At 40.7% G+C, this 21,081-nt stretch overlaps 1 protein-coding gene across 3 annotated transcripts in view; it reads left to right on the top strand.

The window, feature by feature from the left end:
- The window catches only part of LOC111338202 (E3 ubiquitin-protein ligase rnf213-alpha), a 137,145-nt gene that overhangs the window by 40,852 nt on the left and 75,212 nt on the right, over nt 1-21,081 (top strand). For all 3 annotated transcript variants that reach the window (XR_015999609.1, XM_088755831.1, XM_088755832.1), the window contains exons 14-20: nt 5,599-5,666; nt 12,015-12,318; nt 12,664-12,759; nt 16,819-16,935; nt 17,117-17,351; nt 18,057-18,356; nt 20,431-21,038. Coding sequence is in view for 2 of the 3 variants with exons in the window: in XM_088755831.1 (XP_088611957.1) it covers nt 5,599-5,666; nt 12,015-12,318; nt 12,664-12,759; nt 16,819-16,935; nt 17,117-17,351; nt 18,057-18,356; nt 20,431-21,038 (1,728 nt within the window). In the remaining variant the exon portion in view is untranslated. The remainder of the gene's footprint in view (nt 1-5,598; nt 5,667-12,014; nt 12,319-12,663; nt 12,760-16,818; nt 16,936-17,116; nt 17,352-18,056; nt 18,357-20,430; nt 21,039-21,081) is intronic.

Below are 21,081 nucleotides of genomic sequence, written 5' to 3'. Positions count from 1 at the left end.
ATTTTCTCGGTTCATTGGTTTATCCATTTGTATGACAGATTTCACGAAAATAGAGAGCTTATTTTTAAATTTTTTTTTTTTTCGCAATCATTGTTCAAGGAAAACCTTAAAGTTCATCACGTTTTATCTCTTTCTTTAAAGGTGCTAAAAACAGCACTTGCGTAGTTATTCATGCTTGATAACTTCCCGTGGAGTTAGCACTGAATTTTTCTTTCCCAGAGGAAAATCAAACCTCCTGACTATTCATTCCCTAAGGCTGTGTCCAAAACTTACGAAATGCACAAAATAAGACAGACAACTACTTTTTCTTTTATTATTATTATAAGGTAAATTATATCAAAACTTATTTGAGCTCGATCTTGCATAGTCTCTTCATAGCCGTTATCAGAGTCGTCACGCAATGCTCCTCCCTAATAACGGCTGCGAAGGAGACTAGATCTTACATTGCGATATGTTAAGGGAAGGACTTTACTAAAGCGGGATCAGGGTCAAAATCCAGTTCCAAATAGGAACAGGCACAACAAAAAGCGAGACATCAAAATAGGAACAGGCACAGCTTATTCGGAACAGGCACAGCTGATTAGGAACAGGCACAGCTTATTAGGAACAGGCACAGCTTATTAGAAACAGGCACAGCCGATTAGGAACAGGCACAGCCGATTAGGAACAGGCACAGCCGATTAGGAACAGGCACAGACGATTAGGAACAGGCACAGACGATTAGGAACAGGCACAGCCTATTAGGAACAGGCACAGCCTATTAGGAACAGGCACAGACGATTAGGAACAGGCACAGCCTATTAGGAACAGGCACAGCCTATTAGGAACAGGCACAGACGATTAGGAACAGGCACAGCCGATTAGGAACAGGCACAGCCGATTAGGAACAGGCACAGCCGATTAGGAACAGGCACAGACGATTAGGAACAGGCACAGCCTATTAGGAACAGGCACAGACGATTAGGAACAGGCACAGCCGATTAGGAACAGGCACAGCCTATTAGGAACAGGCACAGACGATTAGGAACAGGCACAGCCGATTAGGAACAGGCACAGCCGATTAGGAACAGGCACAGCCTATTAGGAACAGGCACAGCCGATTAGGAACAGGCACAGACGATTAGGAACAGGCACAGACGATTAGGAACAGGCACAGCCGATTAGGAACAGGCACAGCCTATTAGGAACAGGCACAGCCGATTAGGAACAGGCACAGCCTATTAGGAACAGGCACAGCCTATTAGGAACAGGCACAGCCGATTAGGAACAGGCACAGCCTATTAGGAACAGGCACAGCCGATTAGGAACAGGCACAGCCGATTAGGAACAGGCACAGCCTATTAGGAACAGGCACAGACGATTAGGAACAGGCACAGCCGATTAGGAACAGGCACAGACGATTAGGAACAGGCACAGCCTATTAGGAACAGGCACAGACGATTAGGAACAGGCACAGCCTATTAGGAACAGGCACAGACGATTAGGAACAGGCACAGCCGATTAGGAACAGGCACAGACGATTAGGAACAGGCACAGCCTATTAGGAACAGGCACAGACGATTAGGAACAGGCACAGCCTATTAGGAACAGGCACAGCCTATTAGGAACAGGCACAGACGATTAGGAACAGGCACAGCCGATTAGGAACAGGAACAGGCACAGCCGATTAGGAACAGGCACAGCCGATTAGGAACAGGCACAGCCGATTAGGAACAGGCACAGACGATTAGGAACAGGCACAGACGATTAGGAAAAGGCACAGCCGATTAGGAACAGGCAGAGCTTAGTAGGAACAGGCAGAGCTTATTAGGAACAGGCACAGCCTATTAGGAACAGGCACAGCTTATTAGGAACAGGCACAGCTTATTAGGAACTGGCACAGCCGATTAGGACCAGGCACAGCCATTGGGAATAGGCACAGCCAATTAGGAACAGGCACAGCTCATTAGGAACAGGCACAGCTTATTAGGAACAGGCACAGCTTATTAGGAACAGGCACAGCCGATTAGGACCAGGCACAGCCATTGGGAATAGGCACAGCCAATTAGGAACAGGCACAGCTCATTAGGAACAGGCACAGCTTATTAGGAACAGGCACAGCTTATTAGGAACAGGCACAGCCGATTAGGAACAGGCACAGCCGATTAGGAACAGGCAAAGCTTATTAGGAACAGGCACAGCCTATTAGGAACAGGCACAGCTTATTAGGAACAGGCACAGCCGATTAGTAACAGGCACAGCCGATTAGGAACAGGCACAGCCGATTAGGAACAGGCACAGCCGATTAGGAACAGGCAAAGCTTATTAGGAACAGGCACAGCTTATTAGGACCAGGCACAGCCGATTAGTAACAGGCACAGCCGATTAGGAACAGGCACAGCCGATTAGGAACAGGCACAGCCAATTAGGAACAGGCACAGCCAATTAGGAACAGGCACAGCTTATTAGGAACAGGCACAGCCGATTAGGAACAGGCACAGCCGATTAGGAACAGGCACAGCCGATTAGGAACAGGCACAGCCAATTAGGAACAGGCACAGCTTATTAGGAACAGGCACAGCTTATTAGGAACAGGCACAGCCGATTAGGAACAGGCACAGCCTATTAGGAACAGGCACAGCCTATTAGGAACAGGCACAGCCTATGAGGAACAGGCACAGCCTATTAGGAACAGGCACAGCCTATTAGGAACAGGCACAGCCTATGAGGAACAGGCACAGCCTATGAGGAACAGGCACAGCCTATTAGGAACAGGCACAGCTTATTAGGAACAGGCACAGCCGATTAGGAACAGGCACAGCCTGTTAGGAACAGGCACAGCCTATTAGGAACGGGCACAGCTTGGCAAAGCGAGGAGCACTGGACACCAAGTTTCCCAGAAGGCCCTTTGAGAGGCAATTAAAGATGGCTACCAGAATGCAGCAAGTAAGTAAATGGCGAAGTATTGATCTCTTCTCCACTCGTGTTTTCCACTATACTGAGAAGTTGCAAATGTGTAGTGAGCCTGTGCGAGAAAACGGGTTTAAAGTGCACCTAAACCCAACAATTTTTTTTCGCTTAACGAAATAAGCTTATTTTTTGGAGTATTTCTGTGCAAAAATTTTTTAATTTGCTTAAATCTTAAATTTTCTGTGCCTAGTCAAAATACGGAAAATCGGCCGCCATCTTGCCCCACGACCGAGTTTAAAGAGGAATGGCTCTAGCGGATAATGTGACGTCAAATCGAGAGCACGAAAGTCTGCTTTTCACACATTTTCACTTGTTTGGGAAGGTTGTGGTCGATATTGTCCGAAATATGCCGACCAGGTGTGTTGTATGAGGAATGTATGAAGCGTGATACCCTCTTGCAAATTTCGCACGTTGCTACATCCTACGACATACTTAGTCGGCATATTTTCGGACAAAATCGACTACAACCTTCCCAAACAAGCGAAAATGTGTGAAATGCAGACTTTCGTGTTCTCGATTTGACGTCACATTACCCGCTAGAGCCATTCCTCTTTAAACTCGGCCGTGGGGCAAGATGGCGGCCGATTTTCCGTATTTTGATTGGGCACAGACAATTGAGGATTTGAGCAAATAAAAAAATGTTTGCACAGAAATACTCCAAAAAATACGCTTATTTCGTTAAGCGAAAAAAAATTTTTGGGTTTAGGTGCACTTTAATCATTTATCTCTAAACTTTGATGTGTCACTCGCAATTGTTGGCAACGAATTTTAAGAAGATGTTTGCATAAAAACATAACCTTAGTCAATCTTGTGGAAAGGAAAAAAAATTGTTTTTGTTCGAAAATATAAGATGGACTCTTTAGAATCAAGGCTAGTGAAATCAACCAATCATCTGGCTTAATATTCTGATTAGGATGGGAAAGATGTGGTGCTTACTCAGAAAATCTCTTCAGCTTGATTAACAAATGTCACTGGCATATTGTAAATAAGTGATGACATGTTGAGGATATTGATAACCCCTTAACATTTATATTGCAAATATTTGGCACATTCTTCACTTAGATTTCCACTTTGTACATATCTTAGGACTTCTTGAAACGTTCTTCTTGTCTGAGTAAGCACCACATCTTTTCCATGCAAATCAGAATATTAAACCAAATGATTGATTTCACTACCCTAGATTCTGAAAAATCCATCTCATATTTTCGAGCAGAGACAATTTTTTTCCTTTTCACAAGATTGACTAAGGTTATGTTTTTATACAAACGTATTCTTAAAATTCGTTGCCAACAATTGCCAGTGACACATCAAAGTTTAGAGATAAATGATTAAACTCGTTTGCTCGCACAGGCGTACTACACATTTGCAACTTCTCAGCATAGTGGAAAACACGAGTGGAGAAGAGACCAATACTTCGCCATTTACCGGACTTGCTGCATTCTGGTAGCCATCTTTAATTGCCTCTCAGAGGGCCTTCTGGGAAACTTGGTGCCCTGTGCTCCTTGCCTTGCCATGCTGTGCCTGTTCCTAATGGGCTGTGCCTGTCCCTATTATGCCGTGCCTGTTCCTAATGAGCTGTGCCTGTTCCTAATAGGCTGTGCCTGTTCCTAATAAGCTGTGCCTGTTCCTAATAGGCTGTGCCTGTTCCTAATAGGCTGTGCCTGTTCCTAATAAGCTCTGCCTGTTCCTAATAGGCTGTGCCTGTTCCTAATAGGCTGTGCCTGTTCCTAATAGGCTGTGCCTGTTCCTAATAGGCTGTGCCTGTTCCTAATAGGCTGTGCCTGTCCTTAATAGACTGTGCCTGTTCCTAATAAGCTCTGCCTGTTCCTAATAGGCTGTGCCTCTTCCTATAAGCTCTGCCTGTTCCTAATAAGCTGTGCCTGTTCCTAATAAGCTGTGCCTGTTCCTAATTGGCTGTGCCTATTCCTAATAAGCTCTGCCTGTTCCTAATAGGCTGTGCCTGTTCCTAATCGGCTGTGCTTGTTGCTAATGTGCTTTGCCTGTCCCTAGTAAGCTGTGCCTGTTGCTAATTGGCTGTGCCTGTTCCTAATAGGCTGTGCCTGTTCCTAATAGGCTGTGCCTGTTCCTAATAAGCTGTGCCTGTTCCTAATAGGCTGTGCCTGTTCCTAATAAGCTGTGCCTGTTCCTATTTTGATGTCTGACTTTTTTTTGTGCCAGTTCCTATTTGGAACTGAATTTTGCCCCTGATCCTGCTTTATAGATTTTGCAGCCAACAGACCGACTGGCGCAGCGAATCGTCTGCGGCCACTGAAGCGTATCAACAGCGAAATTCTCTTTGTCGGAGCAGGCATAAGTACTGCTCCTCAGAAGGGTACAGTAAGTTAAGTTTGCCCTCTTCCCAGTCTACGCTCATTTTAAGTTTACGCAGTAGAGTTTCGGAACGACGAGAGGCGAAAAGAGAAACGCAGGTGATGCCGCCGCTTGTACTATTATTGATTAAATTCGTCCTATACTGGATAATTTTTCAAGTAAGTTTCTCTTTTAATCTGTTGGTCGCCAATTAGCGACTTAGGCCAGAATTTTAGTCGTTAAATATTTTTTTCACTCGCCATGGCGACCAAAATGGTCGGAGCTTGGAGCGCTGTCTTAAGTTGTAACAGTGACGTATCATAACCTTTCTTTTTACAGTGGAGCAATGTACTTCAGTGCATCAAACTGATGATTTCCCAGTTGGAAATGGACACAGCACAAACCTGGTGTGTTACAGCTTACTTATTTACTAACACATCAACCTCAATTTTTTAAGAGTCATTTTAGACTTACAAAGACTTGAAAGTTTAAGGACTTACATTGTCAAGAGCTGTTCACCTCTTGGAATTCTGGAAGTCTGGGACCAACTGTGATTCACTTAAGGATACGGTAGACCTTCGCGGGCCAAATTTTACCAAAAATCTTTTTTTTCACCCCAAATAAAGCATTACTATTTTAACTACAGTTTCGAACAAAAAAAAAATTTTGAAATATTGAAACGCACTCGAGTTATTAACAAAAACGTTTTTCGAACTGAATTCTCTGAGCCGCTAAAGTGTGAAAAGCTAATTATAATGTATCAACACAGATGACTCTCGTGATGCTTTTCGCTGCCGAAAATCTGGGGTAGTGTTAGCACAGGGGGCCCACACAAGCGGCATGTCTGGTCGTTTGTTCGAAATATAAAGACATGTATGGGAGAATATTGAAGAGTCGTAATATCGTAAACTTATATCAAGGAATGTCTATGTTAAGGCTCAAAATAAATGTTAACCTACCTCACTTGCTGTGTATTGTCGTTTCTGTGGTTCTAAATGGCGAATTTGAGCGATTTGGTAGATTTTGCGTTGACTGTTACTTTACTGTTTCTTATACAGTAAAGTAACAGTCACCGCAAAATCTACCAAATCGCTAAAATTCGCCATTTAGAGCCACAGAAACGACAATGCACAGCAAGTGAGGTAGGTTTATATTTATTTTGAGCCTTAACATGGACATTCCTTGCTATACGTTTACGATATATTACGACTCTTCAATATTCTCCCATACATTTCTTTATATTTCGAACAAACGACCAGACACGCCGCTTGTGTGGGCGCCCTGTGGTGTTAGTTGCATAAATATCTTCGTAAGTCAGTTACACGTGTGTATCGTAGCAGTTCGTGATATAATGAGAAGAGTGAAAAAAGGAAAAGAGCCTAGACGTAAGTAGCCTAGAAGTAAGAGCCAGACACTGAAGGAATTCGATGAAGAATGGCGAAAAAATCTCGCCAAAACGGACAAGGGCTCGCATCTCGGACTCCACCGCCTCCTCGGGGTCAGTACGGGTTGAACTTGACGGCGCCGCCGAAACTTTCTTACGGATTGACATGGAATTTTTTCTCTTCGCCGGCTTTCTGATACCCTGCGAGCAGAGGCCGTTTGATCTTCCTAGATTACCTCTGCTCGCAGGGTAGCTTTCCGAAGCTCTGGCACGCACTACTGCAGGATAGTTTCACGCGAAACGTAACATGTTCTTGTCGAGAGTCTCCTGGACTCCGCACCTGTGTTTCTATTGGCAGTCGGCATTTCGAGTTTTTCAGCGTGTTGACATAACTTGACATATGGTTAACTAAAGGCATGAAATGTTGGAAAAACTTTGGAAGCGAAAAAAACCAATTTCGTTTTTACGCGAGTGTGTCTTATTTTGATGAATTGATAGGGTATGAAACCTTTACGGATTGACATGAAATTTGGTCGAAGGCTCCCAAGGTACCAATCTAAAAAATAGGTCCGCAATGCGTACCTGTGTGGCTTACGAAATTGAGCTGCTCTTTAGTGTCTGGTGTCTTATTGAGTTTCTATTGGAAGAGCTAATATCTGATTACAGTTAGATAGTTTTCAATATTGTTCCAGTTCATCAATAAAACAAGATAACTAGCATACAATATTCCTGAAATGTTCATTTTCAAGATAAGGGTTAACGGCCAAACTTTGTAATGGTGGTCTCAGTTTGACAACCAATACCGCAAGGATGCACATATAATCTGAGGATTTAAGGAACTAAAAAAGGTGTCAGCATCATCTTGTATGGTGGCCTGATAGATTCAGTCATGATTTTGTTTACGTAATGAAGTGGAATTGAGTTCTGAGGTTTGTAGGTTGATTGTCTTTTCCAAGGCAAGTGATGTGAAATTAACTCTAGGGAAATATTTCATATGAATATTTTTGGTATTTTGCGTACCAATACACGAGGACAAAACTTTCCAGGAGGGCTGGGATATTCGGGAAATGATTTAATTTACACTAGGAGCCGTTGGGAGCTTGATTTAGTTTGAATGTGTCTAACTTTTGGACAAAACATACATGTAAAGTAACACAGTGCTGAACGTAGGTTTCTTTCGTCCATTGGGGCACAAAGTTCTATTCTCAGTTGGTTGAGAGCAAATCATTTATTATAATTATTGTATTTGGGTTGTGTGGGACCGTGTTTTCAATAAAGAACACAGAAATTTTTAGTTGAGGTAGGTGGATACGGGGTTGTAAATGGAAGAATTTAGGGAAAAAAGATAGGTGCCTAACAAGATCTGAACGCAAGCAATATTTTAATGAATCATGTTTTAAGTAGTACTCTGAAGTAACATTACTTTAACATTGCTGATAATTTTTAACCCAATAAGATTTATAATTGACCTGGAGGTTTTATTTAACAGAAAGTTCAAGAGAGATAGTGTCACCATAATAGATTTCAGGAACAATAATCAGAGACATAACTTAAACACAACAGAGTTCAGTGTGCAGGCAAGCACATGAGGGGTATCATATGATTTAAGCACCAGAATCTGTCAAGTTTTCTTGTTATTGATATTGTTATTTCATACCAGACATGAAATGAATATGTGAACTTGACATCATGTGAATGGTCAACCTGACCTGCTATCAAAATTTGTTCTTTAGCTGAAATCTTACTCAGGAATGCAATTTTGTTAATGTTTATCAGTATATGTAAAAATATCCAAGCTTTTGTTTATTTTGGTCATCTACTATGTGTATCAATCAGCATAACCTACTTCATGTAAATCTGATTGGTTTCTAGTGGGATTTATTGTTGCTGAGCCTACCAGTAGTTTACATTTGTACTTGAGTTATTACTTTTGCACTAGTGACATGAAAAAGGCACCTAAATGTTTTCGGCCAGTCAAGGGTGTAATTCTTCATGCATATCAGTATTGTGATGAATTAACCAAAACCAAACAAGTAACTAAAAAAGGAGTCGTAGTCTACCAAATAAAGGCCTAAGACACGTGTATTGTTACCAAGTTTAAATATTAATGTTTATCTGAACCATTATGAAGAGAATTTACGTGGCTGCCAAGCTTACAGGAAGTCATGAATTGTTAAGGTCAGAATAATTGTGGACATTACTCAGAAAACATGATACTAATCACATTTCAGTTGTAACATTTAACTCGGGGGTTTCATTGAGGGGCGGGCACCGGGCAAATTGACCGACTGTGAAGACGACATTGCCCGGCTGCTTTTAACATCTCAAACCATAAGAAAAATATAAAAGTTACTTTCCTATGTTTTCCTATGATGTCTTCTAAAAAAATATATTTAAACTTATATAACATTAAGTGACTAGAAAGAAACACACATGGCTCGCTGCAACTCTGAGTTTCGTGCGTTAAGCACTCATCAGGCAGATTTAAATCTTCCTGATTAGTGGGGAGGGGCGTTGCGTGACGAGACGAAAAACGGCTGTGAGGGAGACTAGGCATATCTTTGCCCTTCACAAATGAGAGATTGAGGTCTTCAATGCTGTATATTAAAATAAATTAGCACATTGGATTCAGAAATCACCGGTTCACGGTTTGCCGCGGTAAATGTCTTCAGTAAAGCCAAAACAAAAAATAGCAGTACTTAGAATAAATTAGTTCTTCCATTTTTTATGAAATACACGAAGTTTATTTTCTCTAAGATTGTTATCTTAGTCGGCTAGCTCTTTCAACTGGTTGCCCAGCTCGTGACCAATTTCTTCCCCGCCGGCTCGAGTTTCAAGACGTATCATTACGCAAATGGTACAACCGATTCGCACTAAATTAAAGTTTGAGTTATATTCAGAAAGACATGCTGCTCCTAAAGTGATTGAAAATTGTTCCGAAAGCTACATTCTTTTCTGATTTACTTTTGGAATTTGAATCTTCTGCGAGCGACGGGAACTGAAAGTCAATTTGTGGTAGAAGCTGCTAACTTTCCTTCGTCTGTGTCTGTGGTGGAATGCAAAAACTCTACTCGTGTGGTAACAAATCTTTCGTTCACGACAACTGTAAAGAAAAGAACTTTTTAACCCCGTGTGTTTGTTAGCAGATCCATCTTTAGTAAGATTAGAAAATAGAAGAAATCTAACGCCAACGCCTTTTCGTTTTTTATACTTTAATTGAAATCATATACCTCTGAAACGAACAACTTAACAATCGTTTACACTTATATCCCACACTATATTTGCACAGAAACCGTGTCATCCGAGATCCCAGCAAATGATAGCTGCACAGAAACAACGCCTTCCGAGAACTTGGCAAATAATGAAATACATAATGTTACTAAAACAGCTTCTAGTGACCTTACTATGCAACCAAATGTTGCAAAAGCAAATCTAATTTGTCTGTTGACTGATGCATCAAATCATAATTTAAAAAGAGCTGGTAACTTTGGGATGTTAGTTTGTGCTTCAAAATGGTGGAAAATGCATCTCTGCAACTGTAGAATTTCAAAAATTTCAGGGGGAGCATGCCCCCCGACCCCCCAAGAAGGCAAGGCCCTTTGGGCCTTGCAGACAGATGCCCGCCTGTGAAATACAGATGCCCGCCTGTGAAATCCAGATGCCCTCCTGCTCCAAATTTTAATGAAACCCCTGTTAACTACTAGGCTTCTTTAAGCAATTGAATATAGACCACTTTCATAAATGGCTGCCGGATTAATATTCTTTTGTTTAAATTTAAATTAGCCCTTCTGGCCTCGCTTGAGATAATGTATTCTTTTGAATTTTGTACTGGAGAACGAGGCTAGAAGGGCTAATTTAAATTTAAACAGAAGAATATTAATCCGGCAGCCATTTATGAAAGTGGTCTATAGGCTTTGTAGAAAATCATTTGTGAAAACCAAAACATCACATCATTCCACAGTTTGTGTTGTCCAACAACTTGTTTCAATACTGGCAAGTAAAATACATTTAAATAGAGCATCATAAGCATAAAACTCCAAAAATGATCCTTAATTAAAACGTGATAAGGCATCCTTTGTTTTCACGAAATTTTCATGAGAAGCCAATCCGTGACTGGTATTGTTCAATCGAGATTCCCATACTTACTTTTTTCGTTCTGAAATATGCCTCCACGAATTCTCAAGAGTGTAAGGAGAATGCAACTACAATACAGCGTACTTCACTTCATGGTACTTTCAGGGGGCTTTAGATACTTTCAATTACTTTTAAACACTTTCAGACACTCAGTAGTGCAACCCAAACCAATAGTTGTTGACTTGCACGAGTGTAATGACTCTTTTCAGTGAAGTACAACTGGTACCGAAGATTCAAGCTGTTAAATGTTGTCTTTTAAGAGCGAAAAAGCTCTTGCACAAGCTGCAGTTATAACACAAGCCGTGTCTGCGTGTGTTGGTTTGTGTGAGGAGCACTAACTCGTGATACGATCACCAGAAAAGTATTAATCTAGTCCACGCTCACAACCAAGATGGCTGACTCAGAATAGAGCGTCCTACGACAATAGACCACGTGACAGGCGCTTGAATCTCGTGGACAAATAAATAAATCAGATCGTGCCATAATGTGGCTACACAATTCGTGTAAGCCACACAAAAACCGTGAGAGGCTATTCCGTTTTTTTGAAATTGATCTCCCGCAATGGACTCCAACGTAACGCGTATTGGTAAAATTTTAATAACCAAACTTGACAGAAAGATTTCATAGCAACCAATCGGAATATCGAAAAAGCCCCACAAAGTTTTGGAGACTAGCCCCTTAAGATTGAAATTGTGCAGAAGTTTCACTTGTGCGGAAAGATTTGATGCCCGATTAATTCGCTAAAAGAAACATCGTCCGTTTCGACTCGTCGCGCCTTAGTCGGCTTACAATTAGATCAAGCTAACAGGAAAGAATTTTTGCCGGAAAGTACATTCAATTACCTTTCCATTGATATATAGTTTATGGTTACACTTTAAATAGCACGGTAACAATTTTTTTCGCGAAGGACACCCGCGAAGGTCTACAGTATCCTTAAATTTATTCGAGTCGTTGGGCTCTTAGAATGGGGTCATAGTCGGTTTTCTTACCAAAGGAGACTGTTTTATTTCAATGCGGTTTTTCTTTTAATACTCAGTGGTGTCTTTCTTGTATAAGAAGGGGACGAGCTAGGGCAGGCTGACCTGCAACAGGTAAACCGCACTAGAAGAGAGCCAAGGCATAAGGAACTGGTTAACAAGAGATGCCGAAAAAGTAGAGTCTTCCCTGATTTTGTTACTTTTCTGCTCTTCCAGGTTCAGTTCTCTTACCTGTTTCTTTTCTAATCTCTAATTCTCAGCACTGACTGGAAGACTCTCGAGTTTACAACTTCAGTGTGTTCAAAACTGGTGGAAATTTGCCTTTCAAAGTTGAAACTGGGAGATTACCTGGATGTCATCTGTCAAGCCATAAAACTTCTGTTTACAAGTATCTGCAGACAAAGACGTGAGGTTATTGAGGGTGTTCATCAAGATAAAAGACTGGAAAGCGAGGACAACTCCATAAGTCAACTTTTGAAGGATCTTAGAACCAGGATAGTGGACGATCTCCTACCTAGCATGTCCGTCTGCTACAGAAGTGAGCCCCTAGCAAGAGAACTTTTGGTATGTAAAAAGGAAGGAATTGTAGTGTAAGATTGGAACAAAAGGTCCAATCTCAAGTAATTGCATCGTTTCAATGGTCTCCGAAACTCATTAAACTGGTTTGTTAAATGCGTCAGTGTAGGCCAAGTTCAGGTAGATTGTGCATCGGAATCATCTCCAAGCCTAGGACGTTAACCCGCCATACAACTAACAGCAGCAGTTTGCAGCTACTAATCTTCCGTTAAACTAATTGATTGTTGATTATCCCTTTTTCTCGATATTTATTTCAACAATATTGGGCTACAGGAACCAATTCTGAAGGAGTTATCAGTATTCATAACAGGGTGTTTGCAATTTCTTTAATAGGTTTGGAGCGAGCTTCTTTCGATTGCAGATGAAAATCAAGGCTTTACCACCTACCGGAAATTCTTAATTGATCAGCTGTCCGACCGGGCAAGAAGGGTAGGTAAAGGAGTGACGTTCAGATTCACTTGACAGTGGAAAGTTTCACTAAGAGTACGCGGATCTCATGGTAGTTTAATCTTGGAGGTATCCTTTTGAAATGTAATGATTGTCTATAGGCAAAATGACCCTCACAGTTTAGATCCTAGTGATAGCCATGACTTGTGTTATCTCTGAGGAGCATTAATATTTTAACTATATATATATTTTTTGGATTGGAAACTAAAAGTTTGATTAAATAAACCGAAATACTGAGAATTTTCTTTAAGTTACCCGGATGCTCAAGCACATGGTTTTTGTGCTTACCAGTTCGGGGTCGTTATCAAATTTGATAACCCAGACAAAGACAAAACAGTAACCAATTGCTGCTTAGATTCACGTTCACGTGACCGGTTACTAAGGCAGCATTAATACATGGTGAATCGTTGGAAACCTGGGGTAATATGTGATAGTGTGGTTTGATTGTCCAGGTGAGTGTAATCTTGGGAAGGACTGTTGTCGGTAGTGGAAACTCACATTTCGACAACTTGAGCGAGACAGAAACATCGAGGAGCGCGTCCTTTCGACTTGCCGACAAACGATATCCTTTTGACGTATTCCACCAACTCCTGAACGGAGAAAACACTGACGTTCAGCTTACCAGAAAAATCGAAGAAAATGGTAAATTTCCTTTTCTAGACTGCTTGATAAGCCGTGACGACAACTCATTACGGAAAACAGTTTACGGGAAAAATACAGATTACTGGACGATTCAAAGCCACAACTATTAGGACTCTAACATGTCGAGCGCAACCAGTGTGCAACATGACAGACACCTTATCCAACGACAACCAATACCTCGGCCGTATCTTTTCCAAAGAACGACTTCCACAACAACTTCATCCGACGAAACACCCACAGACCTACTGCCACTACCGAAACAAACGACACCGTAACTCCTATGACTACGGCAACAATGCCGTACAAAAAGGCTTGTCTACACATCCTACAAGCCTTCAATATCCGCGTCGTCTACGAGCCTATCACCACTCTATGTCAGCCACTAACGAACGTCAAAGACAAGGACGAACCGAGGAACAGATAGCTTGGAGAATAGCTTCGCAATTTCGTATCCCGCTGAGTGAATGGTAATCCGTCAATATCAGCTCTCACGAGTTTTTTTTACTAGTTCCTTCAAATATCCAAATTTAGTGACAGGCCAGTGCAGTCTATTTCAGAAGTAAATTTCCCCAAAAGAGGAGCCACTGAACTTCGTTATTAAGAGTTTGGGAAGCTTGGCTGCTGAAGATAATCTTGGTTGTTCGACTGTTGCACGGCCACTTTCTCTTCTCCGTGGTTCTTCGCGAACTTTGCCTTTTGTTCCAGTAGTTTCCTTTCAAACTCCAGATTCTGTTTGCGGTTTTTGAACAGTTTGTTCTTTTTCTTCCTCGCTGTCGAGAGCCTTGATTGTTCTTTGGATCCTTGTCCCTCGTCCGCTTTCTCGAGATGTTTTTCGATTTCTTGGCTTTATGCTGCGACTTCTTGTTCGCTTTCTTCTTTCACGAATTTCTTCTCTTCAATCGTAGACTATACATTTGTACATCTTGTATAGAGATACTTAGGCAAGACTGCAGTTTCTTTCTGAATTACGTCGGTTGCATCCTAAGAACGAATTCGTGGCGTAGGAATAACAGGAGTAGTTCAGGCTCGTCAAAACATTTGTAACTTTCGAAGGAATGGCAACATACATTGAATCCCCATAGCATTCCACTTCTATTCACGCTATCTCGCTGCCTGCAAGGATGTTCACTCAACCGCAACAGGATGCAATTGACTCACTTTTTATTTTACGACCATGATTCAAGGCAATCAGAGTGTGCACACCGCCTGAGGAAGACCGTAGGCACTAAGTTATGCTGTCGTGTAAGTCCGTAAAACTGAACCTTCCCCCAAACCCCTTCCTCTTTTAAAACTGACGGGCTATCGTGAGACACTCGTAACGTCTCATATAACCACAGGGAACCAAGCTTTCCATGACAGGATAATAGTTTCCTTCATTTTCTCTGCGATCTTGCTGTTCTCAAAAATGCGCAAATCGTTGGTTTATCCAGGCCAGCGTGTAACGATGGTAATTATGACTGCACCGCCATCATAGTAAGGTTGAACGTTGATAGAGTAAAACTGTTTTCTGTTTTTAAATGCCATGGTATTGTAGCTGTTTGGACATCCGATCCTAATATAGGTGCCAATAGATGCCCCCGCTCACACCTGGAAACTAAGGAACATCATGAGACCTTCATTTAGTGCCCCTTATGTCATCAGGAAAGACAGGAATTGTCCTTTCCGTCTCGAAACTGCCCTCGACATGTGTGAGTGATGGTACATGCAGAAAGCAGACACGCAAAAAGACCCAGTCGTATAGAATTTCAGAGCAAGAAAGACTTGCTGCATGATAGACAATGCCGAGTGGCAGACCTCTACTTATTTGGTGTTTGAGATCGTGCTCTAAATTTTTATTGAGATCTGCAACTGAGTCCTCTCTGAAGTGAAAGCGAATTCGAAAGTCTTCTTAATTCCTCTAAAGAGTTAATTTTTACTACAAGTTGCTGAATTTTCCTATATTAAATGATGACTTCTAGTGGCGTGGTCCCTTAACTGTCTGAAACAAAGTAATCCGTTCATTTTAAAGAGGCTGGGAATGAAAGTTCTCTACAGACAGCGTCTAGATCTACCCCAGGGCAGGTTTAAGTCGCGGCGAAACGTGACATAAGAACGGAAAATTTGGTTCGTGCAGACAAAGAGAGATTTTAATCGCAGCTTCTGAATTTGATGAATTTTGCAGCGGAAAATTTGTCAAACGCAGGAGTTTATTTAGCATTGGTTTTGTAGAACGCCTGAGTGTATGTTTATTGTTCTATGGAGTGGGATGGTCACCATCATTCTGGATTCCTCCTTGACGCGAGCAAAGTCACAAAGTGAGACCGAAAATACCTCGAGACTTTTGTAGAGTTCTTTCAGTCACTTTAATCTCTTCCCAGCAAGTTGTGATAAAAATAATTGATCCTCTAGTATTGAATAACATCATCTACATAAAGACTCGAGTCTCCACGAACGTACCGACCCAAACTTTGATTTTTCGTGTTATGACCACAGCCATTTCATAGTAATAATGGTCGGAAAGAAAGCTAAAGTTTCCAGACTAATAGCGCAATCTTACATGCTACGGGACCACTAATAGCAAGTTGGAAAACATGTTTTATTTCTACATCACTTTATCCACAAGTTAGCCATAGGTATTCTTTGATTGATTTTTTGCTCGCAAGGTTTAGTGTGTAACCTTTTGGAAATGTGACGGATTTGAAAATGGAATTGACTCTTTGCATACAACAACTTGTGGGTGTACCTGTGCAAGTATCTGCAAATCATCTTTTTACCATTTCCGTAATATCAGCTATATAAGAAAGTACTTGTCATCAACCACCACTGAAATACTTGTTCATGCATTTGTATCTTCAAAATTGGATTATTGTAATTCATTACTCTATGGACTACCGAACTACTAAGTAAAAAAGTTACAGCACGTCCAGAACGCCGCTGCTCGTCTCATCTCTCTTTCAAGAAAACATGAACACATTACGTCTGTTCTAATAAATCTTCACTGGCTTCCGATACATTGTCGTATTGTGTTTAAAATTCTACTCATCACTTACAAAGCTCTTAACAATCTTGCACCATCGTACATTCGTGATCTACTCACACCTTACGTTCCAGCTCATCAACTGCGTTCATCATCTAAAAATCTCCTTGTGATTCCTCATTTTAATTTGAAGACATACGGTGCAAGATCTTTTTCTGTAGCTGCCCCCACACTCTGGAACACTTTGCCGTCCGATATCATGAACGGCTCCTCAGTGTCCGTTTTTAAAAACAAACTGAAAACTTTTCTTTTTAAAAAAGCGTTTTTCTAATTTTACAATTGTGTCACCCTTGTTAAGCGCTTTTGAACTTTGAGGAAACTAGCGCTATATAAATACTTTATTATTATTATTATTAATATTACTCTGTTTTTTTTTTTTTTAGCTAGAGGCAAAATACCTTGTTGAAATTTTTTGCGAAATGAATATGGATGGGTTTGAAACAGCTGTTGGAGAAACCTTCACCAATCTTGCATTTGAAGCCATGGAAAAGATTATTAACGTGAGTCCAGACAATACATTTTTATTTTAACTAGATAGGGTACAGCATAAGTAGTCAGTGTAGAAAGCACCTCTTTTCCCACCTTCATAGTTACATATCTGTCTTTTCATATCATTGTATCATTCAGCTAATGACGGCAATGTTATTGCCGACTTCTAACAGCATTCTTTTGTTTATTTAGTCAGGAAAAAGAACAGGAGTCGACGAGCGTGTATTTTACATGATCGCGAATTCGTGTAATCAACGTAATACAAGGAACGAAAAAGCAGGAAAATACGGCGAGCTTTTGTCCATGTTGCTTACAAGCTCCTGGCCAAAGGAAAGACAAGAAGAAAGAGACACATCGTCTTTGGATCCTCGAACTGTTCAATTTCTTTTGACCTGGAAACCGATATCTGGATACCTGAGATTCTTTGGTAACCCAAAAACATATCTATCAAATTTATGTTTTCATATTTATTTTTACCTCGTCCCCGTATAGCCACCCTGAAGCATAGACCAAGCGTGAATTGTGCTTAATTCGATTGCATGACTTCAATGACAACCAAAGTGAATATTTTAATGTCGGCAAATCAACGTAACAAATGGAGATAGCAACGAGCCAATGAGAACTGAAAGTAATAATTTCTGAGTAACCAAGCATGAGGGCCATACTGATGAATATCGGCCCGATGTCGTGGCAGTACGGACCGACCGAGCGCAGCGATGTCCATCCAAGCAAGGGCGATAGGGTTTCATTAGACTGATAGTTAAGCTTTGGAGAAGAAAGCCACCCTATATCCAGGTTATTTTTCACACTCAACTGAAAATAACTAAATGTGCCATATCATAACTCTATGCATAATGCTGAAAAAGGATCCTGGGAACTCAAAATGTTTGCATAGGCTTGAGTGCGATACTTTCACTTTAAAGAATACGAATACATATAAGGATAATTAAGGATATACCAAAGAGTTCAGGAAAACCTATTAGTTGTAACAATGTTTTAAAATTAAGAGCCTAATAACAGGTATTACAGAACAAAAGAATAGACTAAAATGTGTGTTTTACCTGCTCGATCTTTAGTTCATAATATCTTGTAAGGTTTTGTAAATATTGTAATTGGTTGTTTACCTCTACAGGAGAGGAGTCCGGAAGAAGTCACATACTTTTGCCGGAAGGTCAAGAAACGTTGTGGTTGGCTAAATCATTACTGGACGCTCTTGTGGGAGACATATCTGATGGCTCCGTAACGGTCGAGGTCTTATCACTTGTGCAAAACCATGAAAAAGCGTTTTTGGACCTTTTGAAGACAACATCCGGAGTAGAGAAGAACGATGCTGAGTGTAGCTTGGCCAAACGGATCGAAGAACTTGAAGAATTCCGTGCCGTGATGGAAAATGTGGGAACATTCATTGGAATGTGTGAGGTGATCTCGCCAGGTGAGTTTTGGAGAAAATTTCTCCAACCTCGCCTTAACCATTCAAGTGTTGCCCCTATTAGAAAACCTTTTATGTAATGACCCAGGTAAAATGTTGATTTTAGAAGAGAACAACTGTTGTCGTCCTAGCGGATGTGATCATCCGTCTAGTGTTTTAAGTCTGAGTGTTGTAAACTTGTCGGTCAATTAACGGACTACTCTCACCTTGATCAGATTACACGATCAAATGTTTCTCCTGGGTTCATACCATTTACTGAAAAGAAACTATTATGGAAAATGAAAATGGTGATTACTCTTTGGAAAAAAATTCGCCTTTTCAAATATTCCATGATAGTTTCTTTCAGGTAATGGTTCGAGCTTAGGAGAAATATTTGATTTTAAAATCCTTACATCATTTTTGTCGCCATGTATTTTGTAACTCCCCAGCAAGTGCATTGTGTAAGTTTAATCCTTAGCTCCACTTCTGAAAAGGAATTTTATCAATTAGGATTAACTGCGAGATGAACCCTGCAAGGTAAGCAAAGGGCTCATACATTCTGTAGTTTTTCCAGATTCTTTAAAGAAGCATTTTATTTCCCTTTAAGTAAACAAGTGTAATCCATCCAAACTTCTTGTCCAAGACGTTTGTCTTAAGATGAATTCCAATAATTTCCAATAATAAAAAGAGGGTAAATTATGTTACTTTTTTTACATTTTGCTATACTCCCCTGAACAAATTTTGGTCAGCTTGTTTTGTGTAGTGGACCTTTTTAGTGAACTAAGTTTGATAACATTTATTTATTTCTAAAAGCTAAAAGTTTGGTAAGAGTGGAACAATATTTTGGCAAACTACTGCTGTTCTTCCATTACGAACGTAAATAGGACACAATTCATCTTCATCGTTTTCATCAGCACACTTTTATAAAGATTAGGGAGCCTCTGATATATGGCATGAATTTACGACTCTCACCTTTGAATACACGTTGCTTTTGTTGGTAGTTTCTTCAGCGAATCTCTGACATTTTAGCCAAAGTTAAACTCGTCAATACTATAAGAGCTTTACTTCGAAAGATTGAGATTGTCGCCTAATCGTAAAAGGTCATTTATGCCTTTTCTCCCTTATAAATGAAAAACCACGTCTTTAACCACCATCAAGATGGAACGGAGTGACGCTCACATGGGAGCCTGGTCACTTGGCAAGCCCAAGTATCCTAAAGGGTATTGGGTATAATCCAAATAAATGCCACCCAAGTCCCAGGCCCCCAAAAGAAATAAAAAGTACACAACGGGGAGAAGAAGCATAAAAATTCTATTTGCAAGCAAATATTTCCTTTTCGCTTTGACATTCATTGATGCCCAACAGTAGTTATGCTATAGGATACATCCGTAGCCTCTTTTTCGTTTAACCGGAAACGTTAGGACTGAATTTTGCAAAGGGTCTATTAGTCAAAAGAACAGATTCCCTGTAGAGGAGCCTGATGAACTCTTGTCAGCCCTTGTGGACTGAATGGGGACAGCCCCTGATTCTTCCTTTGTGTAACATAATTATAATGGATATTGCATTTCTTAAATGTAAGGCTAAAACTCTGTTGATAAAGGCTGATAGTTTCGAAAGAAACTGTTTGGGACTGCGTCGGTGGGAGCAACGAAATAATTTGGATATATCAACAAAGTTGAAATGGTAAATTGGCCACCGTAACGATTACAAAAGCTGACGTTTCGAGCGTTAGCCCTTCGTCGGAGCGAATATAGGAATTGAAACTTTGTTGCACATTTGTATAATGTGATTCAATTAAAAATTTCATTTAGGGTGTAAAGACCAAAGAGGGTACTATGAATTGAAGAAGCATATTAGACTTCTGATAGAAAGTTGTTCCCAAGTTGGCGTTCCTTGAGTGTTCCGCTATAGTTTTTAGAATAGTCTGCGTTTGTTCGGGGATGATGATGTTGTTTCTAGCTGCTTTTCGCAATGATGATGAATATATTTTCTTTGTCTCCGAAGACTTAATGTCTTCAGGATAGGAATAGTCAGGTAGTTGGTCAACTACAACTTTTATACGGTGAATTTAATGATTAATAGAATCTTTTTCCCGCAGTCGATTTGACCTTCCTCAAGAAAAAAGCCCCAAAAGATGTTTCATCTCAGTTCCAGATTAAACAATTGTGCAAACGAAAAGAAGATGACCAGATCGAAATCACCTTCTTCAAACTTCCCCCTGACGTCAAAGAAGTTCTTTCGACCTTAAGAAGAGTCCAAAAGAGCTTAACGTTCCAAGATCTCTGGACAAAATACGGTAATAAGGCACAGGCAGCTAGAAGGAATGACGAAGCTCGAAAAGAACACCTTAGCTTTTCTGATGTCCTTGAAAATGTTTGGAAACCATCTTTTCAACTTTGGAATCAACATGTTGCTAGTGTCAAGAATGGGACAATTCTTCTTGTAGATGTTGACGAGGTTTTTGAATGCTATAGAAACCGCAGAAAGGAACTTGAGGAAGAGTTGTCTTACATGTTTAAAGTAGGCACAGACCAAAGGTTTACGAACACCAAAGAATTACAGTCAACCGTCGCCGCGCGAGCTGCCCAAATTCAACGTTACCAACAACTTCATCAGTACGCTAATGCGGCTGACACCATCTGGAAGTTCAAGGAGGCAATGGACTTTACCGGGGACTTCAAAGTTGTCGAAGATCTGCGTAATCAGGTAATTTAGTCATCATAAATTACCGACTAAAGTAGAGAGGTTT

This window comes from Stylophora pistillata, chromosome 4 (genome assembly GCF_964205215.1).
Source record: "Stylophora pistillata chromosome 4, jaStyPist1.2, whole genome shotgun sequence".
NCBI classification, from domain to species: domain Eukaryota; kingdom Metazoa; phylum Cnidaria; class Anthozoa; order Scleractinia; family Pocilloporidae; genus Stylophora; species Stylophora pistillata.
Note: the sequence above shows the minus strand (reverse complement) of the source record. Positions and strands in the feature narration are given on the sequence as shown.